The sequence below is a fragment of the Epinephelus lanceolatus genome, chromosome 18 (assembly GCF_041903045.1).
Source record: "Epinephelus lanceolatus isolate andai-2023 chromosome 18, ASM4190304v1, whole genome shotgun sequence".
NCBI lineage: Eukaryota > Metazoa > Chordata > Actinopteri > Perciformes > Serranidae > Epinephelus > Epinephelus lanceolatus.
The window spans coordinates 27,154,194-27,177,922 of record NC_135751.1 but is presented as its reverse complement, the minus strand read 5'-3'; the positions used below and the strand labels follow the sequence as shown (position 1 = coordinate 27,177,922).

At 41.0% G+C, this 23,729-nt stretch overlaps 1 protein-coding gene across 1 annotated transcript in view; it reads right to left on the bottom strand.

Annotated features, from left to right (window-relative positions):
• Positions 1–19,994, bottom strand: part of baiap2l1b (BAR/IMD domain containing adaptor protein 2 like 1b) — a 49,431-nt gene extending 29,437 nt beyond the window's left edge. The window contains exons 1-5 of the mRNA XM_033645090.2: positions 19,682–19,994; positions 16,510–16,585; positions 15,247–15,333; positions 3,834–3,895; positions 858–929 (exon numbers count right to left, since the gene is read on the bottom strand). Of these exons, the coding sequence (XP_033500981.1) occupies positions 858–929; positions 3,834–3,895; positions 15,247–15,333; positions 16,510–16,585; positions 19,682–19,732 (348 nt within the window). The 5' untranslated portion in view covers positions 19,733–19,994. The remainder of the gene's footprint in view (positions 1–857; positions 930–3,833; positions 3,896–15,246; positions 15,334–16,509; positions 16,586–19,681) is intronic.
• Between the last annotated feature and the right edge of the window lie 3,735 nt (positions 19,995–23,729).

Here is a 23,729-nt window from a genome sequence, read left to right as displayed (position 1 = left end):
TTGCTGTTGACATAGCTTGGTTGTCATGTCATGTGTCGCAAAGATTCTTTACTACCAATAAGTGGTCTACAGTGTTTTAACACAGCTCAGCATGCTTGGAACCTTGATGGAGGTGATACCAAAAAAATGTACCAGATACCTTCCACAACTTTTGTAATGCAAACACAAAAAGAGCAAGTTGAGTAGAGCCGTGCTGTACCATGCATTAGAAATGCAGCATTAGTGGTAAGCTGGTTGCATCTGCCATTTGGCGAAGATGCAAATTTAACATTAGATGTTGATAACTTATATGTGATTATGAAATAAAATATAATAAATAACAATGCAGTTTGTGTAAATTCACACACATATCCAGCTGCCGTTGTGTGTCGTTCAGACATTTGCATCTGTAACATACTGCAGGCCGCAAGTCAAAGCATTAACCATCAACAACAGCACTTGAACTCTGTGTTGCTGCTGTTGAGAATGACCTTGTTTTTCTCTTATGCTGTGCTGCAGCCATAACTCTCATTAGGACATAAATAAAATGCCATGACTGCCGACATAATGACAGAAAATTATAGTGCTGAATTGCTGCCCAGGATCAGATTATGGTTCAAGTTCTTGAGCGTAAATGAAATTCTCATATCTTGTGTTCTCCATCCATCTGCCTGCTCATGACAATTATCAGTAATCACATGTTTAACACTTCGGCCTTTAGCTTAAAGATATGTTTGTGTTTCCCAAAATGTACTACACAACAAAAACATAACAGAACATACTTTTATGTAGGAGTGAGTGCTCTAATGAGCGGGGATGGATGGAGTGCTACACACAAATATGCATGCGCTCACACACATGCACAGAAAAATACTCACTGTCATGTATTTGACATCCATGTCGGTCTTTCTCTCCAGCTCGGATATGATCTCCCTGTGGAACCTCTTAAACTTCAGGTGAGGAGCAGGGAGGGAGACAGAGAGAGGGTGAGTGGTGATTAGAAACTTGAGGGGAGGATGTAGTGCTACAGTCTGTTAGCTTTGCTGTCAGCGGCAAACAGGAAAAATACTGTAAGTCTCAAAGGGAGAAACGGAGAGTGATCATTTAGAGTGTATCTGTGCGTGTGTGCGGGGGTGACAGCCAAGTCCGAGGTTGTGCTTATGAATGAGTCAGACACAAAGCGTGGGAATGCCCACAGACTTCTCTCACTTTCTCCCTTTCTCTCCAGCTCTCTCTCATTAGTGTGAGGGTGTCAAAGTGGTTCCATCGCCACAGCCTTGTTGCGATGCGGCGGCGGCGCCCACGTGGGGCGGGAGGGACCACTGAATTGGAAGACCCCATTACTGAGCACACATGATGACCTTGTCGCACACAAAACACACCCTCATCGAAGTCTGTGAAAGGTTTTCTTCCATCATTTTCTCTGACCTGATTTGATGCTGTGACTCACCAACTGGAGTCCATTAACAAGTCAACCCACTCACTGATGCTGTTAGCAACAATGCCTCGGAGGAGCGCCTCGCAACTTCCCTGCCCCAAAGTTCAGCTTTAACAGGTTATTTTCGAACTCTGGTATTATTTATTTTCCCAAGCACCGAGCTTGTGCAACATCTTAAGGAAAACATCTTGTGGTTGCTGTGTTAAGATATCAAAGTTTTAAGTGAGGGCATGATTAACAATGTAAATGTTTTTGCTGCTCGTCACCCCCCCTCCGTCCTCTCCCTGCCTTTCCTGTCTCTCTTCAGCTATGATAAAGTCAATAAAGTCAGAATGCCCTGAAAAATAATCCCACAAAAAGTACCACAATTATTGTGATCTAATGCTAAAACAATTTTACAATTAATGAACATACAGAAAATAGTGATTTATCAAATGACAGTGCCTAACAAACACATCCCAGCTTCTGCAATATGAAATTTTGCAGCTTTTCTCTACCTCATATCATCACATACCAAATCCTAAAATGTTTTAAACTTTTGGTTTGACAAAATATATAACTTAAAGATGAAACCTTGGCCTGTGGGGACGTCTAATGAGCATTTCTCCTTCATTTCTATCATTTTACAGACTAAAAATGTAATTAAAAGACTCATTAAAGATGGAATCTGCAATTCTGGAGAAAGTCCAGTAATATCTGCATTGTTACACTCACTGGCTACTTTATTAGGTACACCTGTTCAACTGCTTGTTAACACAAACAGCTGATCAGCCAGCCACGTGGCAGCAACTCAATGCATTTAGGCATGTAGGCATGATCAAGACGACCTGCTGAAGTTCAAACTGAGTATCAGAATGTGGAAGAAAGCTGATTTGAGTGACTTTGAATGTGGCATGGTTGTTGGTGCCAGACCAGCTGGTCTGAGTATTTCAGAAACTGCTGGGATTTTCATGCACAACCATCTCCAACCAAGGTCTGCAGAAGACCAACTCTGAACCAACAACACGTCCAACCTTGAAGCAGATGGGCTACAGCAGCAGAAGACCACACCAGGTGCCACTCCTGTCAGCTAACAACAGGAAACTGAGGCTACAATTCACACAGGCTCACCAAAACTGGATGATAGAAGATTGGAAAAACATTGCCTGGTCTGATGAGTCTGGATTTCTGCTGCATTCAGATGGTAGGGTCAGAATTTGGTGTAAACAACATGAAAGCATGGATCCATCCTGCCTTGTATCAACGGTTCAGGCTGCTGGTGGTGCTGGTGGTGGTGTAATGGTGTGGGGGATATTTTCTTGGCACACTTTGGGCCCCTTAGTACCAACTGAGCATGGTTTAAACACCATAGCCTACCTGAGTATTCTTGCTGACCGTGTCCATCCCTTTATGACCACAGTGTACCCATCTTCTGATGGCTACTTCCAGCAGGATAACGCACCATGTCACAAAGATCAAATCATCTCAACATGACAATGAGTTCACTGTACTCCAATGGCCTCCACAGTCACCAGATCTCAATCCAACAGAGCACCTTTGGGATGTGGTGGAACGGGAGATTCACATCATGGATGTGCAGCCGACAAATCTGCAGCAACTGTGTGATGCTATCATGTCAGTATGGACCAAAGTCTCTGAGGAATGTTTTCAGCACCTTGTTGAATCTATGACACCAAGAATTAAGGCAGTTCTGAAGGCAAAAGGGGTCCAACCTGGTACTAGCAAGGTGTACCTAATAAAGTAGCCAGTGAGCAGACATTTCATTACCATCATGGTGTAGCTCTGTTCCTTGTGGGCAAGGACGTGGAAGAGGGAGAATAGCCAGTATAGTGTTGTGTGACTCTTTCTGATCCACTTTTTTTGTTTTCCATTTACACAGCAACGGCTGCATCTGAACACCAGACACTGACTGCACCTTTTATAATGAAAATAATCATTCTTTGCAGCTATTGTTAGCACATTAACAACCTAAATTAGGCTGTACTTAATGTACCAAATTGTTACAGCTCCAGCTGGTGTTTGGCTGGGGCATGTTGAGGCCTGCCCCCTGTTCTCTCAGCAAGGAAAAAACCAACAGGTGCTCCTACAACCCAAACCTGTTGTTTCCGTTCCTCGTCCTACCTCTTTGTGCTTTGCTTGTTCGTTGTGTTACTGTAGTCGATGTAGGTGGGGAGAAAGGAGAGGCACTGTCTATCTATCATAGGTGGGAGGAGGAGAGAGAAAGCTCCTGGCTGACTGTGTATGTTTACCACTAAATGGTGCTCAGTGAATTGAGGCTTTGCTTGGGGCTGTCTGGAAATATTCAGAGCAACAGGTTCGGAGAGTAAAGTGCATTTGGGTGAGGCAGCACAATTATGGAGAAATTATGTTACGCAGGAATTTTCAGGAAGCATGATGCAAGAGCAAAAACACTTACATTTTCTTCCAGCTCGAGATTAACCTTCCTGTGGACCTCTGAGATGTCCATCAGCACTACACCTGTGACACAGATGGAACAAAAGGGAGAAAGAAACTGCAGCAGGTTATATTTAAACATATATATATATATATATAAACATGTCAGACAAGACAGGCCAGCTAACTGTTTGGTGTTGTTTGCTTTTCTAAGGAGCAAAAGTGATGATATCTAAAGATATTGTGCAACACTAACAACAGTGAGCAATGACAATGAAAACAAATCGGTTAGAAAATATGCACGTCATACGCAACCTCTAAAACCATCAAATGTCACCGGCTACAGATTACATTACAAAGGATTTTCCTTTGCTGCGATGAAAGCAGAATAAATGCATGTGCCTGGACCAGAAAAACCTGACCACCTGCTGCTCGGCTAATCAAAAAGAGCTCAGATGGCAGGCAGCCACAAATCATAACCTTCTGTCATTGCGTGTTGCTCACAAAGGCAATCAAATTAAGATTACTGAACACAATCATTATGTGGAAAATTGTCATTAAATTTCCTATTGACCGCTACAGCACACACACAATCAGTAATAATGTAAATTATCAAAAATATTTGGGGTATTTACCTCAAGTATTTCTCATGACTACAAATATACAACAAACAAACTTCTGAGTTGCCATCACTTTTCTAAGACCACTAAAAATGAGCAAACAATAAACCCATGTGAAACTGCTGTACTGACTTGTGCATAAGCGCAAACAGAGCAAACAGAGCAAACAGAGCAAACAGATGCCTTCATGCCGACTTTTGTCTGTTTTTAACATACTGTCTGTGGCCTGGATTGTGCTGCTCACAAATTGAAAAGTCTCTGCATGTGTGTGTATGTGTGTGTGTGTGTGTGTTTGGCTGGTGAAGTCCCTTTACAAACACCATTTTTAACACCCCTCAGAAAACTGGTAGACATGAAGGAATAATATTTGTGTTTGCAAAAATGTGTGTGGGCCATTGGTTTTGGTAACTTGTCTTGGCACAGATGGAAGTGCACTTTATTGCAAGAAGCAAAAGAGAAAAGAAGTATGGAGAAACAGTAAAACTACAGCTGCTGAACTGCGGCTGAAATGGTTTTTTTTTTTTTTGATGTTATAAGACGGCAAATGAGTTGGAAGATGGGGGCAGCTGTGGCTCAGAGGGTAGAGTGGGTTTGAATCCCCGGCTCCTCCAGTCTGCATGGTAAAGTATCCTCGGGCAAGATACTGAACCCCAAATGGCTCCTGATGGCTGTTCCATTGGTGTGTGAGTGTGTGTGGTAGTCTCAGCCACCACTGTGTAAATGTGTGTGAAAGGGTAAATGTGACGTTGTGTAAAAGCACTTTGGGTGGTTGAAAGCTGTACAAATTGTTTAACAAGACAGAGGCAGGGTTATTATGCATTGCTGTGCCTTATGCATGTACAGCATAGATGTAGGCTGCATGACACATCGGAGGATATCATGTGTCTTCTAATGCTAGCCTTACACAAAACGACTTCTCAAGCGATTTCACTGTTGCAGACAAATTTCCAATGTCAACAAAGACTTGACAGTTTTGACTCAGTCGGTGATCTCTAACATTTGGTGTAAGGAGGTCATAAAACTCAGTCCGAGCTGTTAAGTCAGTCTTTTTCTCATCTTGACGGTCCAATATCACTGTAAGTTGTCAGTCTTGGCTCATGCAAATACTGTAGTTCAATGACAGGGACATTATCAACAACCAATAGCTGCACTCTCTTCAGCACTAAACAGGAAGCAGCAAAGCGAGTAAACAGTAAACATAGAGGGGACTCTGGGGAGGAGCGTGAACATAAACATGACTCAGGAGGTGCTACTTTTAATTTGGCAAGTATCTGATCCACTGAAGAGCACTTATCTCAATGAGAAATCTTAATTTTTGAAAGAGTTCGCCTCTCATTCCCACGGTGTCCTCCCACTAAAACAGTGCAACTAACCAATAGAGGCTAGTAGCGAATGGAGGCGACAAAATCCAAATGCAATTTTTGTGCGCAAATGCAGTTTACCTTTACAGATTATCTTGATGGTGAATTGAAAAGAAAACTGTTGACATATGACACCTTTTATCTTGTGTTTGACACGTAAGGTATTGTTAATATGTCAAATTCTTTACAGGAAGATTGGTGTAACATTTGGGAAATAATCTCAAAAGGAATCTAGTTGTAATCTTACAAATCGTGACGCCTCAAGATCCTCAGTCTTTGCAACATATCATAGTACAGGGTGTCAGACTTAAGTCTTTTAAAAGTCTTTTTAAGGGTTTTTTACTGTACGGTAGACATTAGATATAACAGCAGGATGTAAATCATCAGAGTGGAAACTTGAATCCGGATGTTATGACTTTTTCCCACACTGGGCTTTTCCCATAGGCATTTATTCTCTATGTACAGTGAGTGCACAGGCTCGACAAAAAATGTTCTTCAGTAGCCAACAAGTGCAGCTGTACTGTACACTGGGGTGTTGACAGTGATGTAACATCGAGACATTTGTTTAAGACAGATTTTCCACTGTACAGATACAGTGGCTTCCGCATCAGAGCACAGGAACAGCTAATCTGTCTGTAACAACTAGAAGACGTGGGCCATCACAGTGGGGAGGCACTGGCTCACTGAATAAACAACACTTCAGACATTAAGTATTTCCGTGTTGGTCAAGGTTTCTAAAATTTCAACAAATGTAAATACAAAAGAAGCCAGCGCCACAAACCTTGAGAAAGGTTTTCTAAAGATCAATAGCAAGGGAACAGCTGTCTCTGAGCCTTGGCGGAAATTCTCTCTGGTCAAATTCAATAAAGCAACACATCAATATAAAAAGATAAGGATGTTATGCTCTCAGAGGTGGCGCCTTGAGAGGGGGAAAAAAAAATCCAGTTTCCTTTTCTCAACAGTGTTCTGACGTGTACACATTTACAACACTAATCCCTGACAGACCTTCAATAGGCTGCTGGTTAGATGTATCACCATGTGCTGTACGTTCATCAGCATGTAAACACGGCCCTTCCCCACTCTGTCTTTCAACACCTCCGCTGCCCCACCTTGCCTTATGGCAAGACTGGCTCTTTCACTCAGCGCAGTTCAAACAGCTTGGCAGACAAAGGACAGCACATCATCCCAGTAAATCTGCCTTTTAACAGAGCAGGAGTAAAGTGAGGGGGGAGCAAGGGTGAGGAGAGGAGAGGAGAGGAGAGGAGAGGAGAGAACTGTGTGTGAAGGACAGGACCGTATTCACCTATTAAGAGGGACCTTTTTCAGTGTCTGCCTTCTGTCTTCCCACATTGTAACTAACTGCACTCCCCAATGAAATATTATCATATTTTTGGGAAAATGAAACAGTGATTCCAGAGAGAAGCAGACAGAGGGGTCTACAGTCTGTGTTTGAAGGATATATCCAGGATGTCAAACTGACTCAGCAGCAACAACAGGTTAAAAAGACAAAGATAGTTAGAAGCTAAAGCTGAACTATAGGCTACAGATCACAGTGTAAAAGTGAACCACCACATCACTGCTGATCGCCACACAAGACAATGAATATAAAGGGAAACTTTGCTGATATTGAACCAGCTGTGAGGCATCGCAGTGTGTGCAGATGAACGGTGTTATCTTCAGTAGCTAGCTAGCTAACCCTACACTTTTCAGGGTTTGATTTTGATTTTGGAACAAGGAAGAAACGTATATCTTTTTCCAACCTCTCCAGGTAACGAGTATCATTAATACACAACGTGCCCCAGGCACAACATTTAGCTCCAAATCCACACAACCAGCCTGAAAAGGAAGGAAATCTGAAACGACTGCATTAGAGTCAATGGAGCACAGCTGTGCTTCTTGTCGGACCCTGGTCTGAGCTGTCCTGATGCTACGTTATGATTGGGCAGACTGCGCCCAAGGGTGGGACTTAGCAAAGGGTCAATTATGAGAAATTTTTAGAAACTTAAATAGCTAAACTGATCTTTTTTTTTTTACGCCTTTTTAACGTTCCAAATAAAAGGGTTTTCAAACTTTTGATTTTTTTTGAGTACTATTTTATAGAGACACTATAAGATTGCACACACCATAACTTTTTTATGTCATGTTTTCACATACTATATTATGACTTTTTAACTGAATTTATATGACATATTTCATCATGATTTGTTTTGGGATATTTCTATGGTAATGATGTAATGATTTTCTGCATACTACGTAGTGTCTAGACTGAATGGGCAGTTGTGTCAGCTGTTTACTTCAATTGGCAGAGTGTACACCACATTCACCCCAGCGTCATTTCACTGTTCAGCTATAGAAGATTACATAAACAAGGTCAGGGATTATGCTGCGCAGTCTCAATTCTCTTCCCTTTGAACCCAGATTTGGAACCTGGTTTCTATTTTTATCTGACTCCCTGTGTTTAAATTGTGATTTAACCTGTTTCTATTTTAATATTGCTTTTATCATCGATGCACTTATATGCTTGTGTAAGCATAAACACTATATGACTCGTTGTGAAGCACTTAAGGTGCAAAATGTGTTTGGTTTAAAAATTAAATAAACTTGAATCTTAAAACCACTTGAGGTTCACTGTTGTGCTGAAAATTAATGTGGAGCTGTGCCAAATTTTCTGCACATTAAAGAAGCATAAAAATAATTGGAAATAACACATTTAATGTGGGGGGTCTGATACTTTCTGAATATGGTGCGCATGGAGCACATTTACTCTGCATGTATGTAGAGTAAATGTGCAGTAATTACTAAAGTAAAGAGATGAAGTGCTTAATTTAGTGAGAGACAGAAAACAAGAAACTGAGAAGAAAGAAAAAGAGTAAGAAGCACATTACAGAATGAGAAAAGTCTGGCACATTACTGAGGACACTGAGTTCAAAGTAAACCAGGCTCTAAAATGGCCGGCCTAACTGCTCAGGACTGAATGTTTGACACATCTGACCTTAAAGTCCGCTTATCTCACAATAAGAACAACTTAATCTAAAAAACGTCAGCAGGTGTGGTATGGAGTCAAACGCCTGACAGACTGGTTTACTTGTTGGACACAGGAGTTGTGAGTCATCAATATATCACTATCTGAATCATGAAAGCAATGCAGATGTGTCATGTTACTGATTGTAAACAAACGTCTTAGCTACACAGGGACCAACAGTCTTTTTCCCAGCAATTCACACTCATTTGTTTATTGTTGTCATGCTCTGTACAACACGTTGCCAAGCAACAGGTGTTCTTGATCGAGCAAGGTGTGAGGGCAAAAGTGTGTCAGGATGTGGATTACACCGGGAGCAATTCACCGCCATTAGCTAACAAAACCAAGCTGAGCTAAACCCACACAATACAGATGGGCTGCCCACAGGCCTGTTTACCCAGGCTGTAAAAGGTTCTGGAGTCCTGGCTGCACACACTGTGCTCTGTGGAGCGCTTTCACAGACGCCATTACAGGGGTAATCGCTGTTAATCTAACACAAAAGGTAGCATCTGACAATTCAGTAAGCTTGAGTTAGAAGTTAAGTATCTAAGTATAACTTTCTGATGGATGTTAGAGTGAATGAGTCACAAATATGAAACTGTAAAGAGATTTATGATCAGAGGAGATTATCAGAAACTAAACTGTCACTATTATGGTTCCTCTGTGTCTGCACAGTGGAGTTATGTGGAAAGACAGCACAACACCTACAGTAATTGTGTGCATATCCTTAGGGCGCTGTAGTTAATGTCACAGTGTCAATACGTGCTGTTTGAACACTGCTTAGTGATTTAAATCAGTTCCACCTTGCCTCAGGTGAAGGTGTAAATCATGCAAGAACACACGTCATGTTGTGACACTTCATGTGAGACAAAAATGCTGCTGATTCTTCTTTTCTTTCTCATTCCATGACGAATGGTGTGCGTGTGCGTTTGTAGAAAAGCAGAGACTCAGGCCCTGTTGACACGTATACAGATATGTTTAAAAACATTTAAGAGCAGAGAGGACTTTGACGAGGCTTAAGAGTTTCTTAATCAGAGGAGAAAATGGTGGAAACACAAAGAGGTCGGAGAAATATTCTCCACACACTGGATGACAGTGAGTAAATGAAATGCTATAGATTAGATCATGCAGAGATCATATGTGTGGTTGATGTCATTAGGGATAGGCACACATGACCGAAATAAAATGATCACAACACTGAGATATTTAGAAAACTAGAACAATACAACAGTGCAGCAGTGATGACTTGAGTCTGTTCAACCTTCCATGAGCAGAGTGATCACACTAACAATGACAACACTTTCAGTGAGCAGTTCATCTCATTTCCTCTAGGTGGCGTGTCTGTGACGACCGATCACATCTATCAAAAAAAATGCATCCCACCTAGCAACAGGGTCAACATCACCTCCGCACTAAGGTAAAAGTTTCTGTCCCTTCCTTGCTCAGAGTTGCTCTGAGAACTTTCCTAAATCACTCCTAAGCTAGGACTCCTTGGTAAAAAAATTTTTTAGGCTAAATCAGGAGCTCTCTGAGAGTGTTTTCAGAATGTTTGTGAATACAGACCCTGGTGCAGCAGATGGCCCCCATTCGTCCGTGAAGTGGTGCAGCAGTGCTAGGTCTAAAGTAGATATTAGACCAAGCAGTGCTAAAAAAATATTAGCAAACCGGTAGTCTGCCATTGTTGTTGTTTCTCACGCATGCTCATTATGCAAAGCTACAATGGGCATGCACAATCGTTTTCCAAATTCTCACTAACCAGAGTTTTGTTTTTAAAAATCTCCATTTTAATGACCCTAAACTCCGTTAACGTGTGGATGAGAGGCCAAAACATAGAGGAAAATATCTGTGTACATTGCAGACAGGGCCTCATCCATGTCATTATAAATGCATGCTATGAACAATGATGACCTGATTGCAATAAATGAAACATTAAAAAAATTTGCTCAAGCTCCATTTTTGCAGCCATGAGCTCTGAGGCAGCTGTGGAGCGAGGAGAAAGTAAAACAAAGTAAAATAAAGAAAGCGTGAGAGTGAAATGAACAGAACTACGTGTGCAAAATATAGAAAACAGAGAGAGAGAGAGAAAAAAAACTCCCACTTTGAGTGGATTTTGTAAACAACATTTTGCTGGTAGCGTGCAAAGCGGCCCACAGTTCCTCCACCGTTTTTGACTGTGGGCAAAATAATCCTGGCATGGGAGAGAGCCACCTGACACACCATGCAAACATGCTTGGATTATGTAAAGTGGGCCTGATGCCATTTGAGCAGGCCAGGACCATCAAAGGACGGCGTGTGTGTGTGCGTGTGTGTGTGGGTCTATGGAGCGTCTGCAAAGCCCTTGCTGCTGTAAAAAGGACAAGATTGGATGAGATTCAATTCCCTGCGGATAACAAAATGCTGCACGGTCATGGTGTCTCACAGGCTGTTAAATACACTTCAGATTTTTTTGGCAACAGATGCAGGGTCCTTGTCAAAAATTCTCTCTGAGGAGTCCAACAACATATTTTAGGTTCCAGCATCAGTAACACTTAGTTTCACCTCAAATACAGTCAGAAGATATAAACACTGAATACAGCAGGGACCAAACATCCTGGTGCTTCATTCCAGTGCCTGGTTTGACCAGAGAAGGAAACAAGTCAGATGCCTGAGTGCTTGGATGAAAGAACTCTTGACATCTGAACTCTGGTGAGAGAGGAGGAGGAGGAGGAGGAGGGAGACTAAAGGAATTAAAGGAAGAAGGGAAGAGGACGAGGTGCACCCGTCCTCCAATGCCTCTCAAGAGTATCTGGTTTCTGGTTGGCTACGCGTCACTGAAGCTCAGGTTTCTGACGGGGCAGCTTCACTACGTCCACGAGTATGGAGACAACACGCAGAGGCCTTTTTCTTCTTAGTGAAACACCTCGTGTTGCTAGGGGGAAATTCTGCTTCCTTATAATTCACATTGTTGCCTTGAAATCCTGATAGCATTCAGTGTCACGGGGATGTGCAGTGCAGAGTCTAGTTACGATGCATCACAGGCCTGCTTCATTAGATGAGATGACTGTTTGGGAGTGTATTTAATCGCCCCCTGTTCTACATAATCCTCCATAATGACTCAGACTAAACTGGTCTGTCATGAGACCAGAGTGTCTCTCTGTCTCTCTCATACAGGGATTAGTGGGTTGCGCAGTGTGTCAACAGGTTAGGGGTGAGTTTGACTTCACTCTACATTAAAACTGTTTTGTTATGCAAACTGTGGGACTTGTTTGCTTTTCAAAAAGGGGGGGATTTATATGTATTCTGTATATAAACAGGTAAAAAAAAAAACTCCCTTTTTTAATTACTTAGATGGACACTGATAATAATCAGCTGTTTATATGTGTCCCTCCCCTCATTTCCTCTTCTCTTCCTACGACAGGAAATATATTCTAAGCAGTACTCGCCACAAGAAGACCGGATTTACAGTAAACTGCTCTAAATGATGTCATAGCTATTTTTGGATGCATGTGGACATTAAAGGTATACTATGCAGGAACTGTAGAGCAGAACACTAGATATCAAACAAAAGCCAGCAGAGACTGTATCGTGATAAGTTGCTGTGAGCTGTAAATTCACCACTTCTGAGCAGAGGGCAGAAAATAATGTTGTCTGGGAGCCTGATGGGGCAAAGCATGTCTTCCTCCAAGCAGCTGCCTCCATGTCTGCAGCTGCCTGTACCGAAGAGCAGCATGACAACGAGGAGTGCTCACTCTGCAGCTAAATCTGGAGACTGAAACGTTCACAAAAAAAATGTCTGCTAAACTGGAAGGAATCTCAGTGGCCGAGGGGTCTCCGACTGATGACTCAAATCTTCACCTTTCAAGGGGCAGCCCTAGTGAACAAAACGTTCACACCTGGCCCCTCCTCCCTACACTGCTTGTTTATACACTGCAAGCTACTATACTATTATACAGTTCTTACTTTCGATAGCTAACTGACAGTACCTGTCCAACAGAAAACACACAACACCACTTTGCTCCCTATCCTCTCCTTTAGTGCTCACCAGTGAAAGTGAAAGCCAGTCTCAGACTCACGCTTGTTTTGGAACAAGTTTTGTGCACTTGTTGTTTCTCCCTGCTGTATTTGCATTTTCGTTTTGGAATGCGTGCTGCTACCATCTGATTGCTACCTTGTCAAAAAGCCCCAAGGTAGTAGGCAGAGTCTGCAGATAAACACCTTGCCGCACACCTCTAATGGGTCGTAAGTGATGACTGAGAGGGATTACTTTTGTAGTCTTTATATTGCTTTTTAAAAAAAAGGAAAACCCTGCATAGTATACCTTTAAATACAGATAAGCTTTCTTTAAGCAATTTGGATATTTTGGGGTAAAATCCAACAGTGTCCAGCCTTTGTCATTCCTAAAATAGACGGCACAGTGTCATGACATGCCAGTTTGTTTTTTGAGACTGAAAGAGAAAGTGCATCAAACCAATAACACCCCGAAGTGTTCCTGTCATGTGTTTATGTTTACATCTAGGAGGTAAATACGTCAGTCTACAATGATTTCAACCATCTCTACATTTAGACAAAGCTGTCATACATTTAGTCATGGCTGAAAGCACAAAAAAATCAATTGAAACTTCTCAATCTTCTCCTGCAGCATAATTTATTTCTCAGTTGTCAATATTCTCATATGGCACAAACACTCAAGTCTCTGCAACAAAAACAATAACTGTTTCCAACAGGCTGAACAGATGGAGGGATGGAGAGCTGAGACGTGGATTTATAATCACACTCTTTTGCACAAGAACAACTTGTCAGCTTTAGAATCCACTGCAGCTAACATGATATTTAATCTCACCAGCCACAGTGCTTACTTAAGGAGCAAAATTACTTATCCTTCAAGTCTACAAAGGGTCGGCGTTTCATATTTTGGGTGGAGTACCACTTTAATTGTGCCAAGATATTGACACCAGAGCAACACCAGGTGGCACTTCCCATTGTGCTGCTGAATTTAATTAGCAGTTCTGCTGCTAATCAGCAGGGGAGCTGAGAGACATACTGTGGTTATATCAAAGTGAGCCACCAGTGACAGTGAGTTAGGGGACCAGACATCTTTGCGCTGCAAATGAGCTGTTGGGAACTGAAGCCTGGGGAGTTGGTTAGAAACAAATAGAGAACCAAACAAACCCTGCGCCACAGTGTTTGTATGAGCTTACCACACATGACTCCATCACAAGCATCGACTGGCGTTAATTACAGAATAACTGCTGCTGTGTTCAAGCTACAGTGCTCTGTGACATGTATATCTCAAAGATAATGAAGAGGTACGACAAAAAAGGTACATCCAATGCCTTCAACTGAAAACATCTAGTATGTTTTCATATTTTGTAGATTACATTTAAAGGTACAGTTAAGGGGATATATTGGCATAAATGGAATCTAATATAATAAGTTTGTTTTCATTAGTGTATAATAAGAATTCTCATGTTTATACTACCTTAGAATGGGTCATTTATATCTACATAGGGAGCACTTCTTCCTTCACTGAGTTCACCATGTTGCACCGCCATGTTTCTACAGTCGTCCAGAACAGACAAACCAAACACTGGCTCTAAAAAGGGCCGTTTGTGTTTCACGTTTTCGATTCAGCCACCATAGTTAGCAGCCCCACCGTGACGAGCCAAATAATGTCAGGAAAACACAGATTTGTAATGTGAAACTGTTTTATCTGGTGTTTTTTCCGGTTTTAATCACCACGTCCATTTGTTTTGGAGAGGAAGAGACCTCTGTGAATTATTCAGCTGCCAGTAAAAACTTCCTGGTCAATGAGAACTGAAGAAATCCTGACCAGTAGTTCACCCTTGGCACATGGGAGAGGTTTTATCTGGCTGCAAATCAGCAATTACTCACTACTCCTTTAAGGCTTTGCATGGATTGCAAGCTGTATATCAAACATATATATTATTTATGGAGACTCAGTGTAGCCTGAGATCCTCACTGCAGACTTTTTTGGGAATAGATTGACTTGCATGATGCTGGCAGAGTTCAAAACCAATGACTCGGGGTATTTCCTGTATGTTACCTTGCTTTATATTGCAGTTATCACTGTTTACCTCATTGATCTCTTGCTTAAACAAATGTGCAGTTTGTCATTCTTTTACTTCTATTGATTGCAAGGTACTGCTATAAAACACTACAATTAAAATGGCGTTTATATAGAGGATACAATAAGAAACTATTGATGCAGAGGAAATTACCCAGAAAATGTCCTTCATTCATTTCTTTAGCATATATTGATAAATTGTAAACATACACAGTACAAATGCACCCCTGGAAACCAGCTAAATGATCTGAGACCCAAGTGAGAAAAACAACTGTGTCAGGAAAAGCAGGAACAAGTATCTCCACAGGCTGCAGAGTTCTCCTAGTTTATCTCAGTAGAGAGCCAGAGGACAAGGCAACATGGAAACTTACCTAATTCTCTGGAGACAGGAGACACTGCAGCGTTCTCCCCAATCTTAGACAAAGCATCAAAATACAACTTTCCCGCCAGGATCATCGCTGGGAAAACGATAAAATGATCATTAATGTTTGTTAGAATAGTTTGGAAAAAAATCAGCTCCCTAATGTACTGAACAACAACCTAAATATGCTCCATAAAAAGATACTTAAGTTTGCCTCGGGTGCACCTTATTCTCCCAGCCACCTGTCAGCCTTCTAGTTACAAGCATCTGTTTATCAAATTCTAAGTTACTGTGAATGTTTATTAAAATGACAGTTCACCACAGAGTCAAAAATACATATTTTCCCTCTTATCGGTTGTGCTATATATCAGTCTAGATTGTCTGGAGTGAGCTGCAGAGTGTTGGAGATGTCTGCCTTTTCTTGAATATAATGGAACTACATGGCACTCAGCTTGTGGTGTTCAAAACTCAACAACAATGTGTCTTTATAGAAGTCATGGCCTGGTTACTCACATAATCCACAGACCTTGCTGTGAGCAGTTTCATGTAGGAACTATCTTCTTTCTATCAAACTACACCGGCCAACTGGTCTACTGCTAGCTCATCTAGCACCACTGAGCTAGCTAACGTTAGAGCTCAGCTGAGGAGGACACCATTAATGTCTGTAACGAGTAGACACACACTTAATTTTGCGCGGTCACGGAAAAATGATATGGTGGCACGGTGGTGCAGTGGTTAGCACTGTCGCCTCACAACAAGAAGGTTCCTGGGGGTTCAAACCAGGGGTGTGCAGAGCTTGCATGTTCTCACTGTGTCAGAGTGGGTTTTCATGGGTACTCCCACAGTCCAAAGACATGCAGGTTAACTAGTGACTCTAAATTGTCCGTAGGTGTGAAGGTGAGTGAATGGTTGTCTGTCTCTATGTGTCAGCCCTGTGATAGTCTGGTGACCTATCCAGGGTGCATCCAGGCTCTCGCCCACTCGCAACCCCTAACAGGATATGTGGTTACAGAAAAATGAAAAAGGATAAAGTTTGTGGGTGTAGTTCAGTGGAAAGAAGAGCTCCTACATGAAACTTTTTTTGGCACTTTGAGCAGCAAATTCGAGCACCATGTAGCGTGACTAGAATCGAGAGAAGGCTGATATGTCCAAAACTCTGCAACTCCCACTCCAAAAATAATCTAGATTGACAAATAGCACCACAGTCATGAGGAAAATGTGTATTTTTGATTTTGGGGTGCACTGTTCCTTTAAATGTAGTAAAAATGCTCACCAGCCACTGCTTTCTCATAGCTTTTGCCCAGGTTGACCAGATTCCTCAGTCCTGGGTTGAACTGGTCCATCACACTCTGGGTGGGTGGAGACAGAAGGAGAGACGGTTAGTCACAACTACATTCAAGGTCTGAGCTGACTCAACAGGTGGGTGCCTGTCCACCTGACTGAGTGACATCAGCTGTGGGAAAGAATGAAACACACACACAGTCATGTTAAACCCTGCTGACTATCCATTAACAGGAGCTATGACCTTTAGGCGCAGTTCACATGCAGGCAGTCTGTCCCATTATGTCACTGAAGACAAAAAGATGTTTCATGTTAAACGACACACAGAGACTTAAGGGTGAAAGACAATACTGCAACAACAAGAAAGAATGAGGAAGAATGAAAGTATGAGAGGAAACAAAACCACTTTGACAATGAGGACAGAAAAAGAAAATATTTCCATTCTTAACATTCCTTAGTCAAAGTCACACAGTGGAATTATCATCGATTATGATGTCTTCAGCCCGGACACTATTCTTTCTCCGTGTCATATCAGCATCAGGTCTCAACTTAGGTTCACACCCGAGACCAGGATGCAGGGACTGATTAAACATTGGTAAAACTGCATTAAGTCACACATGGCAAACAGTGTTTCATTTGCCTAGCAGTGCTCACCCACTTCTGATTCAGACCTTTGTCAATAAGTGACCCGTCAGCTGCAGACACTGCACACACCTCGGATCCTCTCATTTCCAGACTTCATGAAATATGCACACAAAAATCTTTGTGGTCACAAAGAAAACACAGCTCGGCCCTAATTCGCCGCACCACTCATGTAAACACACTGTTACTGTTGATTATAGCAGAGAGCCAGAGGTGATGGCTGCCGAGGAGCTCACTGTATAATCTTACCACACAGCACACACAGCCGGCTAAATTATTAAACCTGGAGTCTTTTTCCTGCGTTTCATCACACCAAGGAGCTGTGGGGGCTGTCCCGAGAGGAGCCCGGCGGGTAAAAGCTATTCAAGATGGCTAAGTGCTGTGAGGAAAAGAATTAAGTCTTACTTTTTTGTTTCACCTCCAGCCTCTTTATACAGTTGATACCATCTATCACTCTCATGTTGCCACCTGTGGAGCGTGCAGACTACAGCTGCAGCTAATTATTATTTTCACTATAACTGCCCATTATTTTCCTGATTAATCAATTAATTGTTTTATCAATAAAATGTCAAACATGCTGTGTATATTCCCAGAGCCCAAGGTGACGTCTTCAAATGATGTGAAGCATAAAACCAGCAAATGTTTTGGCTTTTTGATCACAGAAATAGTTGCCAATCAACTTATAATGGCAACTCTAACGCAGACCTGGCTACACAGTGTGATAAATTAAAATCCATGGTTGGATTTGTGACTCACATCCATGTACGTATATGATATATAACTGTGTGTTGTTTTTCATTATAGATTTCTCATTTAAAGGAGCAGCGTGGAGGATTTAGTGGCATCTAGTGTTGAGGAATGCAGATTGCAACCAGCTGAAACTTCGCTCATGTGTGAAGCGTGATTAGGATTCCTTCACTGTCCAGGAGGTTTTTACTGGGAGCTGATTTATCTGCAGAGATCTCCTCTTCTCCAAAACAAACAAACCCGGCGATTTAAACTGATAAAGACACTGAATAAATCAGTCTCATGTTACAAATCGTTTTTTTCCTCAGGTGCTGTTTGGCATGTCGCAGACAGGATGCTAGCCTGCACCTGCTAATGTGCGCTCACCTATTTTCTCTGATAATTTAAGATCCAGATGTTCAGGAGGTTTCTACCGAGAGCCGAATTATCCGCAGAGATCTCTTCCTTTACGAAACAAACAGATCTGGTGATTTAAATCAATAAATACACTGAATAAAGCAGTTTCAAGTTCCAAATCTGTTTCTCAGACACTGTTCGGCATGTTGCAGACGAGCTAGTACCTGGTGATGTGTGCTCTCCTATTTTCTCTGATAACTTAAGATCCAGATGTTCAGGAGGTTTTTACCGGGAGCTGAAATATCCGCAGAGGTCTCTTTCACTCCAAAACAAACGAAACCAGTTATTTAAACTGATAAAACACTGAATAAAACAGTTTGATGTTAAAAAAAAAAAAAACAATAGCGTTTTTCCAACACTCTTGTCTCGGAGGGGCTTTTAACCATGATGGCCGACATGAGAGAACAGGAAAACGTGAATGGCCCTATCTAGAGCCAGCATTTGGTTTGTGTGTTCTGGGCTACTGTAGAAACATGGCTGTGCAACATGGCGAACTCCGTGGAAGAGGACCCGCTCCCCCTGTAGATAAACGGCGTCTTCTAAGGTTACGAAAATGCGAAGAAGTTTTAAACTAATGAAAACATACTTATTATTTCATATTCCATTTATGCCAGTACACGCCCCTACACCCTGCACACTGCACCTTTAACCCCATGAAACCACAAAGCAAACAGGATTCCCTTATCAACCAACTGACCGTTCATTTAAATGGTTTTGAAGGACACTTTCTCTGCACTCCAACAGTGCAGCAATTCACTTTCAGAGGACACACTTATCTTCAGAAAATAAAATCAAGTTAATTACTGCATGGTACAGATGCCAGAGCACACTAAAGAGCTCTTCAACTGATGCTGATCAAGCGAGGCAACCCTTTAATGAGGAAATGGCACTCCTAGGGTGGGGCTATTTTCTCCAAAACCACTGATCCAAACTCACTAATAGTCAGTTAAAGAGTCTACACAGCAAGTAATATCTGCTGGTAAACTGTCTGAGCACTGCAGTCTATCTCCTCTAATGCAGAGGTAATTACTCAGGCCAGGTTTCCTTAAGAAAACAATAAATTTAATGTTAAATGTTAAAAATAACTTGTTTAAAGTGCTGACACTCATTCATAACACATGCTTTATTGTTTTAACATATATTAGCCTAAATTCGGCTATATTATTGACCACATAAAAGAAGGTTATTTGAGTCCAGTTTACCCTTCACTCATCTTCGCCTGTATTAGTGATATAGAAACACCTGTTAAACGTAGAGCTGTGAAACGTCACCAGAAAGTTGGAACACAGCGGGTGAAGCTGCTCACACATGGGTGTATGGAGGTGTTTGTGTCTCGTGTGTGTCGTGGTCGCACCTGTTGTTTCACTAACGTTACCCACCTTGTATGTACTTTCAGTGAGCTTGCTCACCTCCTCCGCGCTCCGCGACATGTTTAACTTATTCTCTCGCGACGCCCGATAAAGAAAAAAAAAAAAACACGACACCAGCCTAAAAAAATATATAAAAAAAGGTCCGACGGGGAAAAGTGACCAAACCTAGGAACACATGATATTCCTCATAGCCAGCAGGAGACGCAAACCGCACACATACCAACAAAAAAGACACAAACTGGGAGGAAGACAAAAGAGGAAAGTCCAGTGAGGGAGAGTCCAGCTGTCTGCTGCTGCTGCTGCTGCGTCTCTGCGTCTGAGCACTAAAAGAGCTGAGCTGTCAAACTTGTAGGTGGTTAGTTGAGAGGAGGGAGGAGGCCTGTGGAGGTAGGGAAAGGTGCACAGGTGTCAAGCTCACTGGTATAAAGGAGTAACACAGTTTCCGGTTGGCTACTTTCAAATTAAAACCCTTGTTTGTCATGTTATTGACCACCAATATGTTGCAGTGAAGTACTCACATCATTTGCTCCAGTAAAAGTAGTGATACCACACTTAAGAAATATTTTTTCCATACCCAATTATACATAAAATACTTGCATTTCAAATTTCACTTAAGTTACAGTAAATTAGAATAAAATTAGATAGAATTATTAAATTAAATTAATTATTTTTCAATATCAATTAAATTAAATTATTATCAGTAAAATGTACTGGTGTGTAACAGGTATGAATCAAAAGTAAAACCAAGCACTGATTAGACGCAGCATCATATTTTATATACTGATCACCTTTTGTTTTTCAAATGTTAATCTGAATAGTAACGAGATATCGGGTATATGTAGTGGAGTAAAATTAACTTATTTTTCTCTGAATTTTATTGGAGTAGAATTATAAAGTAGCATAAAATGAAAGTACTCAAGTACAAGTACCAGTGTTGGGAAGATTACATTAGAAATGTAGTAAGCTACAGATTACTAGTTACCCTGTTAAAAGTGTGTAATGTAACTATGTAATAACCTCATCAAAGTAATGTAACTTATTACATTTGATTACTTTTCCAACAAATGTTTAAACTGGACAATAAAGCTGAAAGATGTCTGAAAATAGGCTATGCCAAAAGAAGATATTCCTGCACAGCGAAACGATGCAAAGCAACAGAATAAATGTTAAAATCTACATTTGAAGTCTTCACCAAAAATAATATATTTGGATGTAACCCCTCTGTAATCACCAACATTTAATCAGTAACTGTAACTATTAGGACAACATATTTTTTCTTAGTAAATGAAACTCACTACAATAGCTTTTTTTCTGAACTACTTTCTCCCAAACACTGAAATAAGTACAGAAATCAAAAAATCAGTAATCAGAGATACTTTTTGATCCCCAGGGGAGATTATGATTTGTTACACTTGCTCCGATGTTCAGAAAACAGAATTATAAGAAATAAGAATAAGAGTATGAAATTAAGCATGTAAATATAAAGCTGTAAATACAATAAAGTAGAAATAAAATGTGGATTAAAATAAAAATAAAATGTGCATTATGCAACCATGTTTAACACTAGTACTTCAGATATCAAAATGTAAAATATTAATATAGAATATATGCAGTAGTAATACCTAAACCAGTAGACCTATCTTAATTAAGATTTTTTCAAAAATGTATTCAGTCTCTACAGGAACAAATCTTCTGTTAATATTCTACCACCGCCTTTACTAGTGTTTAAAAGTTCAAACTTTTTGGCTAAATGTTAAGTTAAACATTTAAACACAGCACCCTTCAGATGATTTTAGTGTCACACTTTATTATCATTTCACAGCTGGTTTCACTTCTAATGATTCCACTGAAGATGTAATGTCATTTTTTATGCTTTTATTTTGAAGGCCGTGTTCCTGTACTGTTGTGGATACCTCTGTCTGACTTGACAGTTCCTGTCGGCAGGTAGAGAAGGTGGACAATGGACTAAACACTGAAAACGGGCGCTCCCTGGAGGCAACTGATCCATAATACAATAAAAACACACATTACACCATATTCTGCACCGTGTACACCCTCATGTGCGTTTGTAACTAAAGTTAAGTTATAAATAAGTTATTTGGAAAGTTGTAATTTGTGTAGCGACAAATATAAGCTTAATTTCTTCTTCTTTTTAACGTATTTTTCCTTTTATGCATTCATTTCTTCCTTGTTTTTGTATTCTGGTTTAACTTTATAGGTGTTGTGTTTACATGAGTTTAAATGTAATAAGTTTAAACTGCAGACAGCAGCTTCAAACAGCACATAGATGTTTAATATATTGCTAAGATACCTATACCACAACACTGCAGTGACACATTGGAAACATTTCAGACACAGCTTTGGATACAGGATTTATTCCATGTGTATTTCCAACAAGCATCATGCAGAACAGTTGCTGGTATCTCTGACAGTAGAAGTAACAAGTGGGAGTCTCCTGTTTGAAATGCCACACAATACAATGGTATTGATGAAGTTTCATGATAAACCACTAGATGTCCCTCATGGTCAGCTGATTCTCTCTCAACATGAGACAAGTTTCATAACCTTTGAGACAAAAGACATCACATATGTCCTTGGTATGCATGTCTTTATAAATGTAAATCCCTTCCAGCCTTTGCCATGTGTTTTTTATATCTTACTCCCTTTACACTTCAGACATGAAGTGATCATTACCAGCAAATGACTTATTCAAACTCACACAGGCTCTGCACTTTCTGCAGTACATTGGCGTCCAACAAATCAAACAAAGCAATGGCAAACACCACGGGCATCAATTGCCAGAGCAAATACTCAGAGCCTCTGCTTTGTAAATGTCATTTGATGTTAAAACTGTGGAAAGCTCCCTGCAGCCATGGGGAGCTACAAAAGGAGCTGAATGTAAAATGAGATTGTGCCCTCAGGCTCTAAACACATACCACTGCTTTCAGCCCTCAAAATGCTATAAGGTGACACATACAACGTAATTAGTCTCCAAAGCCACTGTGTGAGTGGTATGCTATTTTTCTCTCCCTTGCTGTTATCTCCTGCATCACGGCCGTCCTGACAGCCTCCCACTGAGTTATGTTCCTGTAGGCAGGAATCAATACTTAAGGAATATAATGCTAAATAAAGCAATACCAGGGTCAATTATAACAAGTCACTCGGATTTCTGAAGGGCTGAAAAGTAACTTCAGGCTTTCACTTACTTTGTGCGCTCAAGGACAGATGTGAGGCAACAACGTGTTTCTGATGTACTTACATAAAGCTTGTTATATTTAAAGGAAAATATTAGATTTTGCAGCTTTAAAGGGGCGGTTCACCCTATAATCAATACATATTTTTCCTCTTACCTGTAGTCACTCCAAAAACCAGAAAAAATATTTGTATTGTATGTCTTTGCAAACCATGGATACATTACATCTGTACAATATTTTGTAGACAGTTGGCTTAACTTTAAGTTTCTTAACAACGCTGTGGTAAAAGTGTGGTTAGGTTTATGCACACAAATCACTCTGTTATGTCTAGGAAAAGATCTGGTTTTGGCTTAAAGCACCCACATTTGGTGCCACAAAAGCGGCCAGAAAAGCAGGGATGGGTCAACGAAAAACACCCAGGTTCGGCGGCTCAAACGCACAAGGAAGCACCGCGATGTGTCAGTAAAATACACCCAAGTTTGTTGTCACAGCACCTCATCAATCGTCCAGTGACGTGAAAGGTACCCTGGGTGCGTTGGTTGTTGACATTCTGGGACACCGTGTCTAGCTCTGCCTGTTACATGCATTGTCTTCTTTCAAAATACATTGGTATAGCAACGCGAAGTGATGTTTTTTTTCCTCCAACAACTTTCCACGTAGTTTGATTTAGACAACAAAAACATGTGGTTAGGTTTTGGAAAAAAGAACAGGGTTTGGCTTTATAATCTTACGGGACACAAACACCACTCTCCCGGGTGCCCTACTTGGACTTTCACCACCTTAACTCTTGTTCTTGTCCCTCCATGTTTCCCTCTGACGCTGCCGAGTACCGTAATGGCGACCGGCTGTGTATCACGTCAGTG